This window comes from Copadichromis virginalis, linkage group LG5 (assembly GCF_057382275.1).
Source record: "Copadichromis virginalis isolate Kocher_CV1m ecotype Utaka linkage group LG5, C_Virginalis_male_GT1.1, whole genome shotgun sequence".
In the NCBI taxonomy this organism is placed as follows: Eukaryota; Metazoa; Chordata; class Actinopteri; order Cichliformes; family Cichlidae; genus Copadichromis; species Copadichromis virginalis.
The window spans coordinates 36,629,555-36,648,143 of record NC_140622.1 but is presented as its reverse complement, the minus strand read 5'-3'; the positions used below and the strand labels follow the sequence as shown (position 1 = coordinate 36,648,143).

The 18,589-nt window shown below is 42.6% G+C and overlaps 2 protein-coding genes across 6 annotated transcripts in view; one reads left to right on the top strand and one right to left on the bottom strand.

The window, feature by feature from the left end:
- cbfa2t2 (CBFA2/RUNX1 partner transcriptional co-repressor 2) overlaps positions 1 to 5,411 on the top strand; it is a 37,549-nt gene extending 32,138 nt beyond the window's left edge. For all 5 annotated transcript variants that reach the window (XM_085457612.1, XM_085457614.1, XM_085457615.1 and 2 more), the window contains exons 8-11: positions 929 to 1,121; positions 2,495 to 2,563; positions 2,724 to 2,914; positions 3,513 to 5,411. In XM_085457612.1, the coding sequence (XP_085313738.1) occupies positions 929 to 1,121; positions 2,495 to 2,563; positions 2,724 to 2,914; positions 3,513 to 3,854 (795 nt within the window). In that variant the 3' untranslated portion in view covers positions 3,855 to 5,411. The remainder of the gene's footprint in view (positions 1 to 928; positions 1,122 to 2,494; positions 2,564 to 2,723; positions 2,915 to 3,512) is intronic.
- Positions 5,412 to 12,723: 7,312 nt separating this feature from the next.
- Positions 12,724 to 18,589, bottom strand: part of necab3 (N-terminal EF-hand calcium binding protein 3) — a 45,896-nt gene continuing 40,030 nt past the window's right edge. Inside the window, exon 13 of the mRNA XM_085457611.1 lies at positions 12,724 to 13,812. Coding sequence (XP_085313737.1) covers positions 13,784 to 13,812 — 29 coding nt within the window. The 3' untranslated portion in view covers positions 12,724 to 13,783. The remainder of the gene's footprint in view (positions 13,813 to 18,589) is intronic.

Sequence of the window (18,589 nt, the reverse complement as noted above, 5' to 3'; positions counted from 1 at the left end):
ACATGACATGTACGGGCATGAGAGTCACAAAGTAAACAGGAAGTGCACAGAGGTTCAGACAGGAGGAGAGAGAGCACGGGGAAAACACAGACATAACGGGCTGGGGAAACATGAAACAACCACAAAGGGAGACGAGGGCTCATAAATACACAGGGCACACAGGGGGGAGAGAGAGAGCACGGGGAGAACTTGGACATAATGGGCAGGGGAAACATGGAATAAAACATAAGGAGAGACGAGGGCTCACAGATACACAGAGGGGCACACAGGGGGTAAAAGCCATGAAGGGAAAACACTTAGGGAACAACACAACAGGGCAACTCAGAAAACATGGCCTAAATAAGGAACAAAATACAAACATACAAGAAAACTAAGAACACTGGGCCAACATGGCCCAGGACCATGACACTTTTCCATAGGTACCTATTGAAATAATAGACTGTATGATTGTGTGACTTATTGGCAAAAAAGGCTTGTAGGTAATTTGAAGTAAAATATAAATATAAAGTCAAGAAAGGGTTATGCAATAGGTCTGTGAATGTGGACGTTAATGAGTTTCTTAATGGATTGTGATTAAGACATCCTGAACTACCTTTCCAGGAGATAAATGGTCAGGTTATTGAAAAGGTTACAAGAAGAAGAAACATAGCAAAGACACAAAAGTTTGCTGGGAAATTACAATTATTAACATAAGTCAATGTGTTTTAGGCATTAAAACAAGGTATTTATGTTTAACTGCTTACTGGGATGAAATTCTATCAAGTCAAGGAGATGGTTTGTGAAACTGGTTCTTGATTTGATGATATAAGTACTTTTTGAAACTTCAGACATAGCTATTAAATAGTTGCTTAATGATGTAAGATTTAAATAATTCCTCAAGTAGCTAAAAGCGATCTCAATTAATAAAATTTTGTTTGTCGTCATCAAGGTGTTGAACTGTATTGTGGACATGGTAGAAAAGACACGGCGGTCAGTGAGCGTTCTCAGACGATGCCAGGAGTCAGATCGTGAGGAGCTTAACTACTGGAGACGACGTTCGAGCGAGCAGGAAGACCCGCGCAAAGGAGGACCGGCATCTGCTCCATTCTCCAAGACGCACAGCCCTCACTCTTCTGAGTCAGGTGGGCACCGCTGTTTTTTAGGGTTTCGCTTTTGTCAGGGACCAATAACTTTTCATTGTTTACGCTTGCTGCTTTACTACAGTAAATGTTTCATGATTTTCAGAAAGAAGCCAAATTTATATAATGCGTGATGTTGCACATGCTCTAAACTTCATATTTAACCTGCTAGTAACATGTAACATGCAGAAGCCCAGTTTTTTGGGGGGTTAATTAATTAATTATCCCTTAACATCTACTATGTTTTGGGTGTTGGAAACTGCTTTAAGGATTAACAGTTCAATTCGGGTTAAAAGACTGATGTTTCCATTTCCTTTTAAAAGTGTTATTTATTGTGAGATCAGTTCATTAAATGAACTTTAGAATGGGTAAGCAAATGTCTTTTCTAAAGAAATATAACCATGGGTTGTTCACTCTGGGATAATGATGCTAGATAAACTACAAGCATTGTGAATAATAGCACATAATGATCTGGACATTCTGAGATTAATTTAGGCGATGCAAATGTCCAGTCATTTCTGTTTCATAGTCATTACATCATCTAGTGGTCATTAATAGAACTGCGCCGAAGTCACACGTCAGCGTGTTAGTGAGTCCATCCACAGTTAGTCCCTCAGTCTGCTGTGTACTGGCAGTGTTCTTTCTGCGTGCCAGCCTTGCCATCCCCCTGCTGCTCCATAGTCACAGACAGGTGCCAGGATTGGCCTCCGCCATATCGGCCACAGAAGGGCCGTCCTGCCGTCCTGCAGGCACAGAGACCCAGAGCTAGCTGACTCGCCAGAGCACCATCTGGGCTCCCAGTCGGAAAGCCTGCCTGCTTGCCCAGGCTTGGTCTGCTATAGTGGGGGTGTATAAAGGCTTGGTGAAAGAGAAGGGATGTAAATGAAGGCAAAAAGAGAAAGAGGTGGCGAGATCAGCTGTGAGTGATGGAGAAAGAAGCGGAAAAAGGAGATAAGAAAGGCAACAGTATTAGAGAGGCAGAGCCCAGTAGTGAGTTAGGAATGAATTACGATTCAGGGAGACAGATTTGAGGGAAGAAACAGAGTATTGACACAGCTTGATGGTCTGCATTTCTCTCCAAGCCAAACACATTCCTTTCTGAAGCTGTCAGATCGCAGATCCGTCCAGGACTCTGATAACTAACAATAACATTGGTTGTGTGGCCTAGATATTCGGAATTGTTTGCACCAGTGACAGAATAAATGTCAAGATGACAAAGAAACTATTACTGTCTGTCTATCAGGCCTTTTCTTTTATATGCCCCCATCACCTTCAAGGAGTGTCAGCCCCAGTATAAATAAATGAAAATAAATAAATATATGAAGTTTCAAAGCCCCGGCAGGTGCTAATTGCTTCCGTTTCTGCCTCCCCTGCAGACTCTCAGCGTGATTTTGCTCCACGGCCAGGCTCAGCATATGTTACAGATGAAATCTGGAGAAAAGCTGGTAAGAACATGAAACAAAATTAGTATAAAGACTCAACCAGTTGTTGCATTTACAAAGTAATATTTTGACACACTTAGCAGATTGCTGTGTGCTTTACTTATGCAAGTGTGCACAGTAAAAACAAGGTGAGCCCCACCTAAATCTCTTGTCTTCTCTATAGAAGAAGCGGTGAATGAAGTTAAGCGTCAGGCCATGGAAGAGGTTCAGAAAGCTGTAGCAGAGGCTGAGCAGAAAGCATTTGAGATGATTGCTGCTGAGAGGGCCAAGATGGAAAAGACTGTGGCTGAGGCCAAGCGGAAGGCTCAAGAAGATGCCATCATGGTCATTAATGAACAAGAGGACTCCAGTGAGGTGAGCAAGAACTGCAGAGAAACTACAGCAACAAGATGTGTGTGTGTATATATGTGTGTGTACATATATGTGTGTTTTATATGTATGTATGTATGTATGCATGCATGCATGCATGCATGCATTGACTGCATGCACTTAAACTTCCAAGTATGCATAATTTAGAGTTATAGTCTTTTGGGCATTTTTAATAGCAATTACAGATTAATAGTGTAATAAAGCAATAACAGTGGTGCAAATGACTAGATTAAAGTGGAAAAAGGCACTGTGTTTATCGTGATGATTCCACACATAGATTTTTCTGAACATGTTGAAGGGCCTCACATGATTTAGTAAAGAGTCCATATGGGACTCGGTGGGAGGGCAGAAAAATTACTCAAAATGAATGCTTTAGTTGCTGAATCTGCTGAGACAGCTGTATGCATACAAGTTCACAATGATTACTCCAATTCATTGCTGCGTTTGCTTCTGCTGCCCCCAAATGGTCCAACAAATTACTGTAGTTTTGTTTTGTAAGGGGTTTATTTAAAAATGAAAGAATACAAATGCAGTTTGTACAAGTGAGAGATAGAAATGAACTATATCTTTCCTCTCTCATTAGTGTTGCTGGAACTGTGGTCGCAAAGCTAGCGAGACGTGCAGCGGCTGCAACGCCGCTCGCTACTGTGGGTCTTTCTGCCAGCACAAAGACTGGGAGAGGCATCACCTCATCTGCAGCCCAGGACTTCAGGCTCAACCCAAACCGGTACCTGCAAGCAGAGTGGCTGCCGTGGCTACAGCAGCACCGGCCGCCACCGTCGTGTCTCCTGTTGGTCTGGCTGGGGTCAAAGTTCCTGACAGTGTGCCTTCAGTCTGCAGTCCAGGTGGGGAGAAGGCTTCAGTCGCTTCGCGTTCATCCACTCCCTCCACCCCTGCCTCGGCCCCTGAGACGAACGGACACTAGGAGGCAAAGGACCTTGGCGGTGCATGTGTCACCTACCCTCTTCAAAAACCGGGAAGAACTGAAACAGCAGCATGAGGGAACTATTTGTGGGTTAAGTTAGGATAACAGATTTTTCAACATACTCTTTGGCAGATAAAAAAGGACAGATTATGGATGACTGTTTGAGTGATATGTCAACTGGGACTTTGGCTTTGGCAAAGAACAGAAGGACTCCTCTTGAATGCATTAATTGGATGAACAGATCTCCCTAGCAGATGGAAACGTGTTTCTCATCGTCCAAAAACCAAAATCTTGGATGTGTGAGGAGTGGAAAAAAACTGATTGATCTCCGTTTGTTCTCTGGTGGCAGCGTGGAAGTTATGAAAGGGAGGCATACGAGAACAAACACAGGAGATTAAAGAACAATGAGGTATAAAGATATTTCCCCCCATGTACCAATATCCTCACTTTGATGTGTATAAATCTAAGCTTGGGAAGAGGTGGTGGTAATTGTAAACAGTGTAATAGTACCAGCGCTAAAACATCTGTCTTCGTCCTGTAGGAAAAATCTGACCGTAGACCACGGAAGAGCCGTCTCCGCAGCTCCGGTGTATACATAAATATTTGCTCGCCAATCTTGTCAGATTATCATATGTGTGAATGTGTGTCAAAGAGTCGTGCTGTTGGTGAATATTGTAAAGCATATGATTATTTTTGTCAAAGCAATACTGAAATATTGTTCAGGTATTTCAAGACCTTTGCATCACCAAAGTCGCTAAAGAGAAAGTTATTGTAATTGCTTGTAACTGTGTTTGTGAAAAAGAGATAATACTACACTAACGCCCACACGTCATATTTACTTTAAAAAAAAAGTTAAACTCTGGTCATTACTTTTTTTTTTTTTTGCCATTTCCAATCATTAGAAGGAACACAGGCAAAGTGATGGTGGTGGATCCAGTAAGCACAGAAACATTCAGTTTGGGCGTTTCTCTGGCTGCAATTTCACTTTGGCACTTGTTCATATCACCAGCTGTGTATGGCAGGTCAGATGTTGCTCAGAACACCTCCACCACTGTAATATTTGCATCAGGGGACAGGAGTGGTATGCTTTCCAGCACCGTTTCCAACAAATACAGGTATTAAGCTATGAAAACGAAATCCGTTTCACTTCAGCTGAAATTTTCACTGATGCTGACAACGCCGTGGTGAAGGTGCAGAGCGCTGACTCTGTCCCACAGAGAATCTCAGGAGCTTAACTGTATTTGTATGTACAGACCGTTCTTGTTCTTTTGTAACAATGAAACCTTGTATAACTTGACGGTTAGGTGAAAGTCAGATGTTTAGTGTGGAAATTTGATTTATGGTACTCTGCTGTTACAACTGAAACTTGCTTGTTTCCATGTGTTGTAAGATGACTTTGTAAAGAATATTATGAGAGAATGCCTTTATTTTGTGAGCCACAATTTTTCCTCTTCATTCTTTGAACATGTTTTTTTTGTTATGAGACATAACTTCATATGGAAATCATATCTTGACATGAAGTATGAAATAAAGAAGTAGAGTTACTTCAAAGCGTTTCCCTGATGTTTTTTGTGCTCATTTTTAGAAATATGCAAAAAAAAAAGGTCTTCCTGGTAATATGCGATAAAGTAAAATGTGTCTATTAATAGAGGTGTCATATATACTCGGTTGACACTGAATTAAGAAATTCTCCTTTTTTCACATAATCACAATCAGCTGCAAATGTTAATGTACGATATTAGAGAGTAGTAGTGAATAAAACGGCTCCTATGTATAAAATATGACTACATAAGTTATTTGGTCATGATATAAGGTATTTTTCTACAATTAGTCAAATAATAGATAATAATAGCAGTAATGAAAGTGCTAAACTGGAGTTCTGAGGTTCTTTCAAAAAGCTGCATGGCAGTGAATTTTATATCCTCTTTGTCTCTTTATTGAATCATTCAGTGAGTCCAGTTTAAAAATGCAAGACACATCTTTGAAGTCTGAAGGTACAAAGTAATGAAGTAAGCTCTTGGTGAGAACGGACTACTCTAAAGTGGGTTGAGTTAAAGTTCTGCCATGTATTATGTATAATGTTTTCCACCTTTGAATTCGATTAATATTCTAGTGATTTTACTGAAGAACAAATGTAGAAAAAAAAGTGATCACGGGAGATTGTGATTCAACGATTTTGTCATTGTCACGTTTAAAGAAATGCAACTCTAAAAAAAAAAAAGGAAAACTGAGATTGATGCAATAACACACATTACCACAAGGTGGCAGTGTAATCCCTATGTTGATAGTGAAGCCTCTTGATTTCGGTTTAGAAGATTCGGTATGTGGATGAGTCCATTGCAGAATTGTAGTTGTTACAAAAGTATCAAAAAAACTACTAAAAACATGCAAAATATTGTTCGATATATTGCATATTACTAGGAAATAATATTTAAGGCCTAGAAGACAAAATGTCAGTTGGTCACTGCTCTCTCATCTTGTAACTAAACTCACTATTTGCAAAGCAGCTAATAAGCAGAGTAGCTGCAAGGAACACTGAAAAGTAAACTAAAAAAGTATACTTTTACATTATATAAATCATATATTTCAAATCTAAAGCAATCGCTTGACTGATGCTATGATCCTTATTGTCAAAGTAGCTGCAAGAACTAAATTATAGGCACATGTTACGAACTTGTATGTCCATGTGTTTGTTTGTGCAGGTGTTGTGTTTTTTCTATGTTAATTTAGCTGTGCCAGGGCCCTGTTCCGATTGGTGCGTGGATATACTGCCCCGGCGTGATTGGATCCAGCTGGAGGACCCGCCCATTAAAAGGAGGCTGGAGTGCTACAGCGGTAGAGGTCCTCGCGTTTCTCCTCATCACCCAGCAGTAGTCCTGTGGTAGCCGCTGGCTGCAGTATACGCTTGAAAGTTGTGGAAGTGGAGTGGGTAGGGGTGAGCTGCCGTTTCTTTTGATCACCCGTTTTCTCCTGTTTTGAGTTAGTTAAGGAGGTCAGACTCTGTCTTTATTTTTGACTTTGTTTTGGTAAGGTCAGGGGTGCGGGATTTGTGTAGGTTTGTTTTGTTTATTGTTTTGGCCTTGGCTCACCCTGAAGTGTTGACACTCCCGTTTTGGTTCTCTTTATTCACATTGTAAATAAATCACCTCACATCTAACGGATTTGTTTCGTGTGACTGCTTGGGTCTTGGGGGGGAAGCGAGTGCCTCGCTAATGTTATGGCCTGGCCCTAGACGGGTCGTAACACACAATATAGACAGTCTTCTTAACTGCTGACCTTCCACTAAGCAGGGATTTCTGTTCGTTTGCCTTGTCCTACTGACTTTAAGTATTAGTAGTAATAGTATGATTATAAAGAGATTTTGTTGCTCATTAGTTGAAAGGAAAATTAAACATTACCTCATCTCTACATGTAACAGGATGCTCAGTATATTAATTCCCAGTATAACTGGGAATTAATAAAGACGTTTATGTGTACTGTGTAGGAGCACTCCCTATTTAGACATGAAACTGTTTCTGCTGCTTCTGTAAATACTATTCTTTTGTTCTGTTTTGCATATCCAATGTTATTTTTGGACTAATTTTCCATGAGTTTCTAGCTCTTGCACTACAAGTATGCTAGAAGAAAAAGTAGAATCAGCAAGCAATCACAGTAGTGATAGTGTCAGACTGTTTGTGTACATGTGCCAGTCTTTGTTGTGGATAGAGGGGCATCTCTCTGTGTGGTTAGCTTGCTTCTTGGCTCTCTCACCACACTGTTGTAGTGCTTGTGGGGAGATACTGGCTTAATTATGTGTCTGGTTTCTGTCCCAACTTTTTGCCTGAGGCATATTAATAGAAGTCACTTAGGATTCATCATCTTTTTCAGAACTTTCCTTAGAGACAACTCACATTCCCTCCATCATAGTCTGTCTGCCCTTTGATAAAATTTGCTAATGGTTTTTGACAGCACGCTATTATCAACACTTAGTATTGTTCAAGGTCAGCAGTGCTTTACAGTAATCTACTCGGAAACCCGTTTTTGTACTTTGCTAGTGCTGTGCTTGACCTGCATCAGCCGCTGCATGAAATTTAGCTTCATATCCTAATCTATGTAAATCTAACTGCATGGGCTAATAAATTCCACTCATAGCAGAACCCAAGTGAGTATGAGTCTTTAAGTCAACGAGGACAAGTGACTCAGTATTTCAGAGGCAAGATGCCCTCTGAACACGTTACCTCCCACACAATCAAGTCTCCAGCTCGAAAGAAATGGAGATACTGAGGCATGAAATGGGACAACAGCTGCTGCATTTTCAACTTTGTCCCCAAGCCTAGGTATTTCTGAGCATGTTACAGCTCAAGACGGCATACATACACAACAAATGTACAATGATTGATGTATAAATCTGTGAAGACAATATTTTTATTTTTATGTAGAGCTTTTGCTTGTCTGTTTATTTTTATTTATTTATTTTTATTTATTTATTTGGGGGGGGGGGGGTTGGGTTCCTTGTTAGAGATCAGGTTTCTAAGAGAAGAAACATTGGCAGACAATATTTAAAATTTCTGACAGTCGTAGCTTTATTATTTTGCGTTGACATTGTTTAAACTTTTCTGCTATCCACCATAAACCAGAAGGGAAAAATACAGAGAGGTGGCACAGGATTTGACTTTAGGTGCCTTTTGAGTGTTGCCTTCAGCAAAAGAACGTAACATAGGTGGGGAGGGGGGACTGAAAAGAGAACAATGAAACGGGACAACAGATGTCGTTTGGTCACCTTAGCCCTAGCCCTTGGCTTTTTGAAGTGATGAGCTGTGTTTGCACACATCAGAGCCAAGGGCACCTGCCTGAAAGAGCATAAAAAGACCCTTTTTTCTATGCTGCTCTGAAGGAGATGAGCACAGAGAGGCGGCGGCAGCATTCTTCGGATTCAAAATAACAGTACAAGGTTTTAAATTTCACTTTGGCTATTCATTGGTGTCCCTTTCAACACAAAGAGAAACATGTTTCACAACCTGGAATTTAATTAAAGGAAACTAGTACTTTAGTAAAGAAATGATAGAGTACATAAATATGTTAGAGCTCACTGTCCATCTTTTTGTTTATTAAAACCATTGCAGTGAGTAATATTTCAAACCAGAAATATATATAAACTAAAACCTATTAAAATGAAAGAAGCACTCCCGAGCTCATGTTATTTCTGTATCATGCTGGCATATGTAGTGTGACTGCAAGGAGAAATCCCCTGATGCTCAAGGGTTGTATTCTGAATGAATAACACATACCCCTGTGGTTTCTGTATATACATTGCTCATCCACTGCGTCTGCTTGCACAGAATCCCAATTGTCTGTAAAAATGGCATAGACAATCCCTGCTGTACCTCAAAAATAGACAATAAATAAGGTGACCTACCTTATTTATTGTCTATTTTTGCATCCACTGTCTGTGCAGTGAAGAATCAGCAGAACTCATTTCTCTTGTGCTGCAGGAGTTAAAGAGGAGCTGGATATATTCTGTTGAAGACTGCAGAAGAAATGCGGATACTATCTTTAATAAACCTCAAAAAATGCACAAATCAAACCTCTTGCATATAGTGATCAGTTTGGCCAATTCAGTGTATTGACTTTTATTAATAAGTTAATTATTTCTACGTCTAATATTTGCCATGGGTCTTCAATTAAACTAACACAGAATATCCAGGGGCTAAGGGGGACCTTTTCAGTCATGTTAAAGAAGAAAAACCCAGAAACCATCACTGCCTTCATCATCTGGATAGGGAACTTCCCAGACTGGAATTCCAGAATGACAGAGATGTTGCTGAATCTATTGTACCTGAAATAGCTGGGTCATGCCCTGGTCATGTCACACATGAAAAGGAGAGCTATTGAAGTTACGTTCCAAGCTCTAATCTGAGCAGCTATGACCCTTGTAGGAGTGAGGAAAACTCCACCCAGCTGACTACCCAGTACTCAGCTGGAATATCCTTTCATCAAAGGTTACTCCTGAAACAGGCAGGAAGGTGCTGTTTGCATAGCACAAGGCAAATTGGTAGCTGTCTTTTGTGTCCAGTTAGCTTTAGTTGTTTTTGGTCATTTCTGGTCTTTGTACTGTGAGAGCTTGGTTTGTATTGCCAGCAGTAAGTCAAACTGGGCAGAGGAGGATGCATTTTGTCACAACTTCTCTTCATAATATTTATGGATAGAATTTCTATGTGCTGTCACTGGGTAGAGGAAGGAGGCTTTGGTGGTTTCATCTCGGCTTTTTGGAGATCATGCAGTTAGCTTCATCAATTCATGACCTTCAGCTTGTACTGGGATGTTTTGCAGCTGAGTGTGTGGTTTTTGTCGCAGATGAGAATAAGCTCCTCCAAGTCCAAGATAATAGTTCTCAACTGGAAAAGGGTGGAGTGCCCAGTCCAGGTAAAGGATGAATTGCTGCCCAAAGTGGAAGAGTTTAAATATTTCCTTGTTCATGAATAAGGAGAGAGTCGAACAGGAGATTGACAGATGGGTGCTGTTTGCAGTAATGTGAACACAGTAATGGTCTGCTGTGTTGACCAAAGAGCTGAAACTGAAGCTGTCGATTTATATGTCAATCTGCATTCTGACTTTCAGTGATGGTCACAAGTTCTGGCCAGTGGCCGAGAACATAAGACTACTGATACAAGCAGTAAATGAGCTTCCTCTGGGTTATCGCTCAGCCATGAGGTGAGGAGCCAGAGTGAGGTGGTTTGGGTATGTGACCGGGATGCCTCCTGAGAGCTTGTCTTGTGTCTTGTCCTAGAAAGAGGTGGTGAAAAAGCCCCAGAGCAGACCCACAACATGCTAGGAAGATCTGTGTGTGTGTGTGTGTGTGTCACTCTCTCGCTATCTTTGTGAGGACCGAAATCTGCATTCTACTATACTTGTGAGAACCAACAGTCACTTGTGAGGACACACACCGGTCCTCACAAGTTTGAAGGCCTTTTTGAGGCTCAAAATGCGGTTTTAGTGTCAGGGTTACAATTAGGTTATGGTTAGGGTAAGGGTTAGGGTTAGGCGTTAATTTTTAATGGTTAGGGTTAGGGTAAGGGGCTAGGGAAACCATTATGTCAATGAAGGTCCTCACTAAGATAGCTGAACGGGGTTGTGTGTGTGTGTTTATTTCAATTATTTTTTACCAGTATAAAAATTACCCTGACTAGTTTCATCATATAAATACAACACAGAAAAAGTTTACTTGAAATTACTGAGAACTGAGTGATACCAGAATCAAAGAATGTTAAATAAGCTGATAAGCCAGCAGTCCATGAATATAAAATACGTTGGTACCACTTCAGTCATTCCAATTACTCTTTGCCCATGCTATATCATTTTCTTAACACCTGAAGAAAAGATACAGCACAGCATTTTATAACAGTTCTATTAAAGATGCATACAGAGGCTGCAGTTTTTGTGGGAGAATTTAAAACAAGGAAAAAATAATATTTGCAGATTATCTTTCACTATATGTAAAAAAAACGTGTATTTTGTTTGGGCTGACACTGGGAAGATGGAAATGTTTCACTTCAAACATCAACTTGCTTTGTTTTCTGTCATAACAGCAATTTTTAAAAACACACCCTTCGCTTGCTAGTTGCTACCATAATAACAGTGGATGTAATGGTGACACTCACCCCTCAGCATTTTGAAAAGCTGAAGTGGAATAGGGGGTGGGGGTGCGTATCCTCTGAGCCTACATATTCATTCTGCCTTAACAGCAGACAGCCTGCCTGAGAGGAGGCTTGGGATGAGATAGGGCTTCAGTTTGCCAGCATCAGTCTTGCAATCAAATATTACAGCCCAGCAATCAATGCATGGAACCTTTGAACACATTTGTGTTCACTTACAAGTATGGCACAAACATTTTCCACAGTTACACATTTGTGTTGTAAAAAGACACTGGCTGAAAGGAAGGTTCTGGACTTTGATTTTGATTTAGAGCTTATAATAATCTAATTACAAAGGAAAAGGAAGCATACACACTACATTTCTTTTAAACTTTCTGTGTGTTCTGTGTAGATTTAAAATACTTTGACCATTTTTCACATGTAAAAGTGCATTGCTGTTCACACCTTGATTAAACACAGTGTGATGCAAGCTGTGATGAAGTTACAACCACATGTAGTTGGAAACCACTGGAGTGAATTTTGTAGCTTAGACGTTTCACGTTTGGATGAACCGGGTCGGGCAAGTTTAAATTTCAAGTTCTGCCCTTATTTCAAATCACTGCGGGAAGTTCACGGTTCAGGGAACACTGATAGTAAAATTATTGCCAGAGGTAGAGGGAGAAGTTTGGATGCTCCCTATTTGTAAGCCTCACAATTTGCCCCTCTTCTTGTCAGATTACCATATGGGTTATTTGAATTCACCCCAGTTATGTTCAGACATATCCCTATCTGTTGTCTGCAATCAATTCAGACACAGACACAATCACAGAGAATTTCTTAGCCAATTAAGCCACTGACCTTTTCTTTAGAGTAAGCAAAGTTTTGTGTGTTCAATAAGTTTGCTAACATGTCAGCGTGTGTTGTGTTCTTGTCATCTTGCTGGCTGCTATAAGCTGGTGAACCTAAAATACCACATCATCAGAAATCAATGTCATGAAAGTTCATGTAGTCATTTTTCACTCATTTTTTCCACTCTTTCAGCCAACATCAACTCCTGATGGATATATATACATACTGCTCTTTAGCTTGTTCAATATATTCCCTATAGGCTTCTTTCCACTGTTAAGCCAGTTTAAAGACCTTTCATATTGTTTTTGCTTATTTATTTTTGGTCTGGCACTTACATTCCCCCCCCCCCCCCCCCTCTTTCCTCTGCAGATCTATGATCCAGCCATTTGAGAATTAATGAAAAAAAGCAGTTGTTATCTTTCATTTTTATTAAAGTTGCTTTTCAGTCATTTAGCTGTGTACATTGCCAAACCAAAGCACAACATAAATATGAATATATGTAATTTCTATATGTACAGATGGTATAAACTCCACCATCATCAAAATAAATACATGATGCATTAAATACATTTTTTTCTTTTATAACTTAGTGATACAATGAAATCTTCTCACAAAGTATTATTTATTTTAAATATGCATGTTTTAAGATATTTTTACATTTGAGACTGATAATGTGTCTCAGACTGAAGAGATGCTCTGCAACTAATAGCAGACCACTAGTACACTGTATCTAGCAATAGAGAAATGTCAGGGCAGGTGTGGTCATTTTAATAGCATTTTTGGCATTCTGTGCACATAATAGTAGGATAGCAAAATGAAAAAAAAAAATACACTGCTACACTATAATACAGCATGTACAGCCAGGATGCGGCCACATCAACATGCATGTTTAGGCTACAGTAACCTTTCATCTCCTCATCCTCTCCGCTTTTTCATCCTTATCAATTGTACTCAACAGTAAACAACTCATCAAAATACACAAAACCCTACTGGTACTGTAATCTCATTCCAATTTGCGTGTGCTCTAGTAGCCTACATTAGTGTCTTTTTGGTTTCCATCCATTGGCATAATATCAGACAAACACTGCAAAAAAAGGGAGGCCATACCACAATTGAGACAAGGGGGAGAAAATTCATAGAACGGGTTTTGCGTTGCAGAGAATCAGTTACTTTCAGGTCAATAGTAGCTAGTGTGTGCAACTATCCCTTTTCATAAAGCGGCACAATAATGAGCAGTCCAAGACAGGAACATGAAAAGATGCTGCTGGAGAATGCTGGATGACGCCACTGTCTCGGTCTCCTGTTGATTTCAAACACGTGGATGTCTTTTGAAATGTTCTGTATGTGTGTGTGTGTGTTTGTGTGTTTGTATGCGTGCAAGAGTACATGTGGGTGGGTGGGTTGATGCGCCAGCGTGCCTTTGTCCGTGTGACAGTGTAGGCAGTAGATGTGACATTCTGGATTTAGTTGCTAGTTGTTAGTCATAATCCACCAGGAAGCTGGAGAAACACACATAAATCGAGAAAGTTTGGCCAACTCACACCAAAATGATATACAATGAAAGGTCAACAGTGTTCAACAATCAAACAGTCTACTCCAATTTTTGTGTGTGCGCAAAGGCTGTGTTGCTGTTTCAAACTGTCCACTGATTTTATGTTTCACCTGGTGAGCTTTTAAGTCTATAACTACTTAAGATGTAAATAGATACCTAGTTGTAAATCAATAAAGTCTGGCTTTCAGACAACTGACCAAAGAAAAAGAAGAAGAAAGAAAAGTGCAGAGAAAAAAAAACAGCTTTTAGGGTCAGCAGATTGTTTTGTTTTATATATTTTTAACTTTATTGATTCCTAGGTCGATCCCTTCCTCCTCTTCTTACATTTTATAAACTATCCTCTCTCTTCCTCTTATCATTGCCATCTGCCCTCACAAGAATCCCCCAGCAACCAACACCTTAGAAGCAGCTAACAGCTACTTGAATAAAAATACTTTTCTTAACCCAAACGCACCTCTTCGCATAGAGTTACATATGAAACAATTTCTTTTTCTCAAAAGTAATGAAACAACAGTAAAGAAAAGTTAAGTAAAAGAGTTTAATAAAGTGCAGTTATACACGTATTAAATACAATCTTATTGCTAACGTGTGAAGACACATTTCCCAATGGCCTCTTACTTCTCTTCATCTGAACCATTTTCAGTGTAAAGGATTTTACCTGTTTCCAAACCTCTGCTCTAGCCTCAAGGCATAACACAATATTTGTACTGTCACCTCAAAGCAGGAAGGCCCTGGGTTCAAATTCACCAGCTACGGGGAGCTTAAGCCCCCTGTGATGCTTACCCACCAGGTTGCCCTAACAACCTGTAGATGTGTACTCTACCTCCTTCCCCATGACAACTGACTCAGGGGCCACAACAGTTTCTTTACGGTTGTGAACCTTAAATTCGAACCCATGCTTCCGAGCAGTGTCATTTTAAAACTGGTCTTGAGCTACAGTTCTTCAGGCTCTCTGAAGGTCGTTGAAAGTTTTTCTTTGGACATTGGCTGCTTTTTTCACTCATTTTCAGTCCAGTTCTTTTACCATTTACAGAGGAGTGTTTTTTTTCTTAACACTAACCTAAAAATCATCACACAGTTTGAGAGGCATAAAATAATACTTTTGCACCAATAGGAGATTCCCAACGAGCTTTAGCCAAAAAGCTGGCATATCTCAACATGGTGTGCAGAAGAAAAAGTGGCAGGCCTAAAAAAAAAGAGAAAATATCTACAGCAGATGAACAGTTACTGAACATCATGTCCTTAAGAAATTTTTTAACATGACAGTGATCATAAACTTACTGACAATCCAATTAAATAATACCTGAAAAACACACAATGGAACGCTAGGACTCATTGACAGACCTCCCCAGAGCCTGGACCTCAACATTATTGAAGCAGCGTGAAATCATCTTGACAGAGAGCAGAACAAAAGGCAGCCCACATGCAAAAAAGAGCTTTGAATGTCCTTCTAGAAGTCTGGCGAACTGTTCCTGAAGACTACTTTAAGACATTGCCAGAAAGCTTACCTAAGAGAGTTCACACACTTTATACCAAATACTGACTTTTAAGCTTGTTAGAATCACTCTGTTTTTCCCTCATGTTTGGTATTTCCATGTACATTTGCACATTTCAATAAACCGCTGAACCTACTTTTCTTTTTCCTAGAAAAATTCAAAGAAATGAGGGGTGGCTCAAGATATTTGATCAGTACCGTATGCCTATAATAGTCAGCAAGCTTACGTGACATACCAGTCAGAGATGTGGATGTAAACAACTGTGTACGGTAACCTAGTAACAAGCACAACCCATACATCCCACACAGTTAAATCAGCACTGCAATGGAGCTAAGAGGCAAAAATAAATATTAACAGCATTGGCTTGATGGCTTCTGAAGAATTTTTATTTGTTTCCTGTAGCTAGTTATTCAAATGTGAAGATGAGAGAAATGAGATGAGACCCACTGCAGCCTCTGCTGGACTTTTCCATGTGTTGAGGAGTCAGCGATGTGATGACGAACAAAGTAAATATGTGCGTCACACAGAAAATCGCTTTTCTAAATGTGTTCATAATTCCATCCATCCATCCATCTTCATCCGCTTATCCGAGGTCGGGTCGCGGGGGTAGCAGCCTAAGCAAAGAGGTCCAGACCTCCCTCTCCCCAGCCACCTCCTCCAGCTTGTCCGGGGGAATACCAAGGCGTTCCCAGGCCAGCCGAGAGATATAATCTCTCCAGCGTGTCCTGGGTCTGCCCCGGGGCCTCCTCCCGGTGGGACATGCCTGGAACACCTCGCCCAGGAGGCGCCCAGGGGGCATCCTTGCCAGATGCCCGAACCACCTCAGCTGGCTCCTTTCGATGTGGAGCAGCAGCTGCTCTACTCTAAGCCCCTCCCGGATGGCCGAACTTCTCACCCTATCTCTAAGGGAGAGGCCAGCCACCCTTCGGAGGAAGCTCATTTCCGCCGCTTGTATCCGCGATCTCGTTCTTTCGGTCACTACCCACAGCTCGTGGCCATAGGTGAGGGTAGGGACGTAGATCGACCGGTAAATTGAGAGCTTCGCTTTTACACTCAGCTCCCTCTTCACCACGACTGACCGGTGCAGCGTCCGCATTACTGCAGCCGCAGCCCCAATCCGTCTGTCGATCTCCAGCTCCCTTCTCCCATCACTCGCGAACAAGACCCCGAGATACTTGAACTCCTCCACTTGGGGCAGGAACTCATCCCCGACCCGGAGTGGGCACTCCACCCTTTTCCGGCTGAGAACCATGGCCTCAGATTTGGAGGTGCTGATCCTCATTCCCGCTGCGTTACACTCGGCTGCGAACCGCTCCAGTGCGAGCTGGAGGCCCCCACCCGATGAAGCCAACAGAACCACATCATCCGCAAAAATCAGAGATGAGATTCTGAGGCCACCAAAGCGAAAGCCCTCCGCCACTTGGCTGCGCCTAGAAATCCTGTCCATAAAAATTATGAACAGAACCGGAGACAAAGGGCAGCCCTGGCGGAGCCCATCACCCACCGGGAACGAGTCCGACTTATTGCCGGCAATGCGAACCAAGCTCTTGCAACGGTTGTATAGGGATTGAATGGCCCGTAGCAATGGGCCAGACACCCCATACTCGCGCAACACCTCCCACAGGACGCCCCGAGGGACACGGTCGAATGCCTTCTCCAGGTCCACAAAACACATGTAGACTGGTTGGGCAAACTCCCATGCACCCTCAAGTATCCTCGAGAGGACAAAGAGCTGGTCCAGTGTTCCGCGACCAGGACGAAAACCGCATTGTTCCTCCTGTATCCGAGGTTCGACTAGCGGACGAACCCTCCTCTCCAGCACCCTGGCATAGACTTTCCCGGGGAGGCTGAGGAGTGTGATCCCCCTGTAGTTGGAACACACCCTCCGGTCCCCCTTCTTGAAGATGGGGACCACCACCCCGGTCTGCCAGTCCACAGGTACTGCCCCTGATCTCCACGCAACATTGCAGAGACGTGTCAACCAAGACAGCCCTACAACGTCCAGAGCCTTCAGGAACTCGGGGCGGACCTCATCGACACCAGGGGCTCTGCCACCAAGGAGTTGTTTAACTGCCTCAGTGACCTCGCCCCCGGAAATTGGTGGGTCACACCCCTCATCCCCAGACTCTGCTTCCTCCCCGGAAGACGTGTCAGTGGGATTAAGGAGGTCCTCGAAGTATTCCTTCCACCGCCCGACAATTTTCTCAGTCGACGTCAACAGCGCTCCGCCAGCACTATACACAGTGCAGGTAGAGCACCGCTTTCCCCTCCTGAGACGCCTGACGGTTTGCCAGAATCTCTTCGAGGCAGTCCGAAAGTCTTTTTCCATGGCCTCTCCGAACTCCTCCCACACCCGAGTTTTTGCTTCAGCCACTGCCCGAGCCGCATTCCGCTTGGCCTGTCGATACCTGTCGGCTGCCTCCGGAGTCCCACAGGCTAACCAAGCCCGATAGGCCTCCTTCTTCAGCCTGGTGGCTCCCTTCACCTCTGGTGTCCACCATTTGGTTCGGGGATTACCACCACGGCAGGCACCAACCACCTTGCGGCCGCAGCTCAATGCAGCAGCTTCGGCAATGGAGACGCTGAACATGGTCCATTCGGACTCAATGTCCCCAGTCTCCCTCGGAATGCTGTTGAAGCTCTGCCGGAGGTGTGCGTTGAAGATCTCGCGGACTGGGGCCTCTGCTAGACGTTCCCAGCACACCCTCACTACGCGTTTAGGTGCACCAAGTCTGTCCAGCGTCCTCCCCCGCCACCTGATCCAACTCACCACCAGGTGGTGATCAGTTGACAGCTCAGCCCCTCTCTTTACCCGAGTGTCCAGAACATATGGTCGCAGGTCTGGTGATACGATTACAAAATCGATCATCGACCTACGGCCTAGAGCATCCTGGTGCCACGTGCACTTATGGACACTCTTATGTTCGAACAGGGTGTTCGTTATGGCCAAACTGTGATTAGCACAGAAGTCCAATAACAAAGCACCGCTCGGGTTCAGATCAGGGAGGCCGTTCCTCCCAATCACGCCCCTCCAGGTCTCGCTGTCGTTACCCACGTGAGCATTGAAGTCTCCCAGCAGGACAACAGAGTCTCCAGGTGGAGCACCTTCCAGCACCCCCCCCAGGGACTCTAAGAAGGCTGGGTACTCCGAACTGCCACTCGGCGCATAAGCGCAGATGACAGTCAGGACCCGTTCCCCGACCCTAAGGCGCAGGGAACAAACCCTCT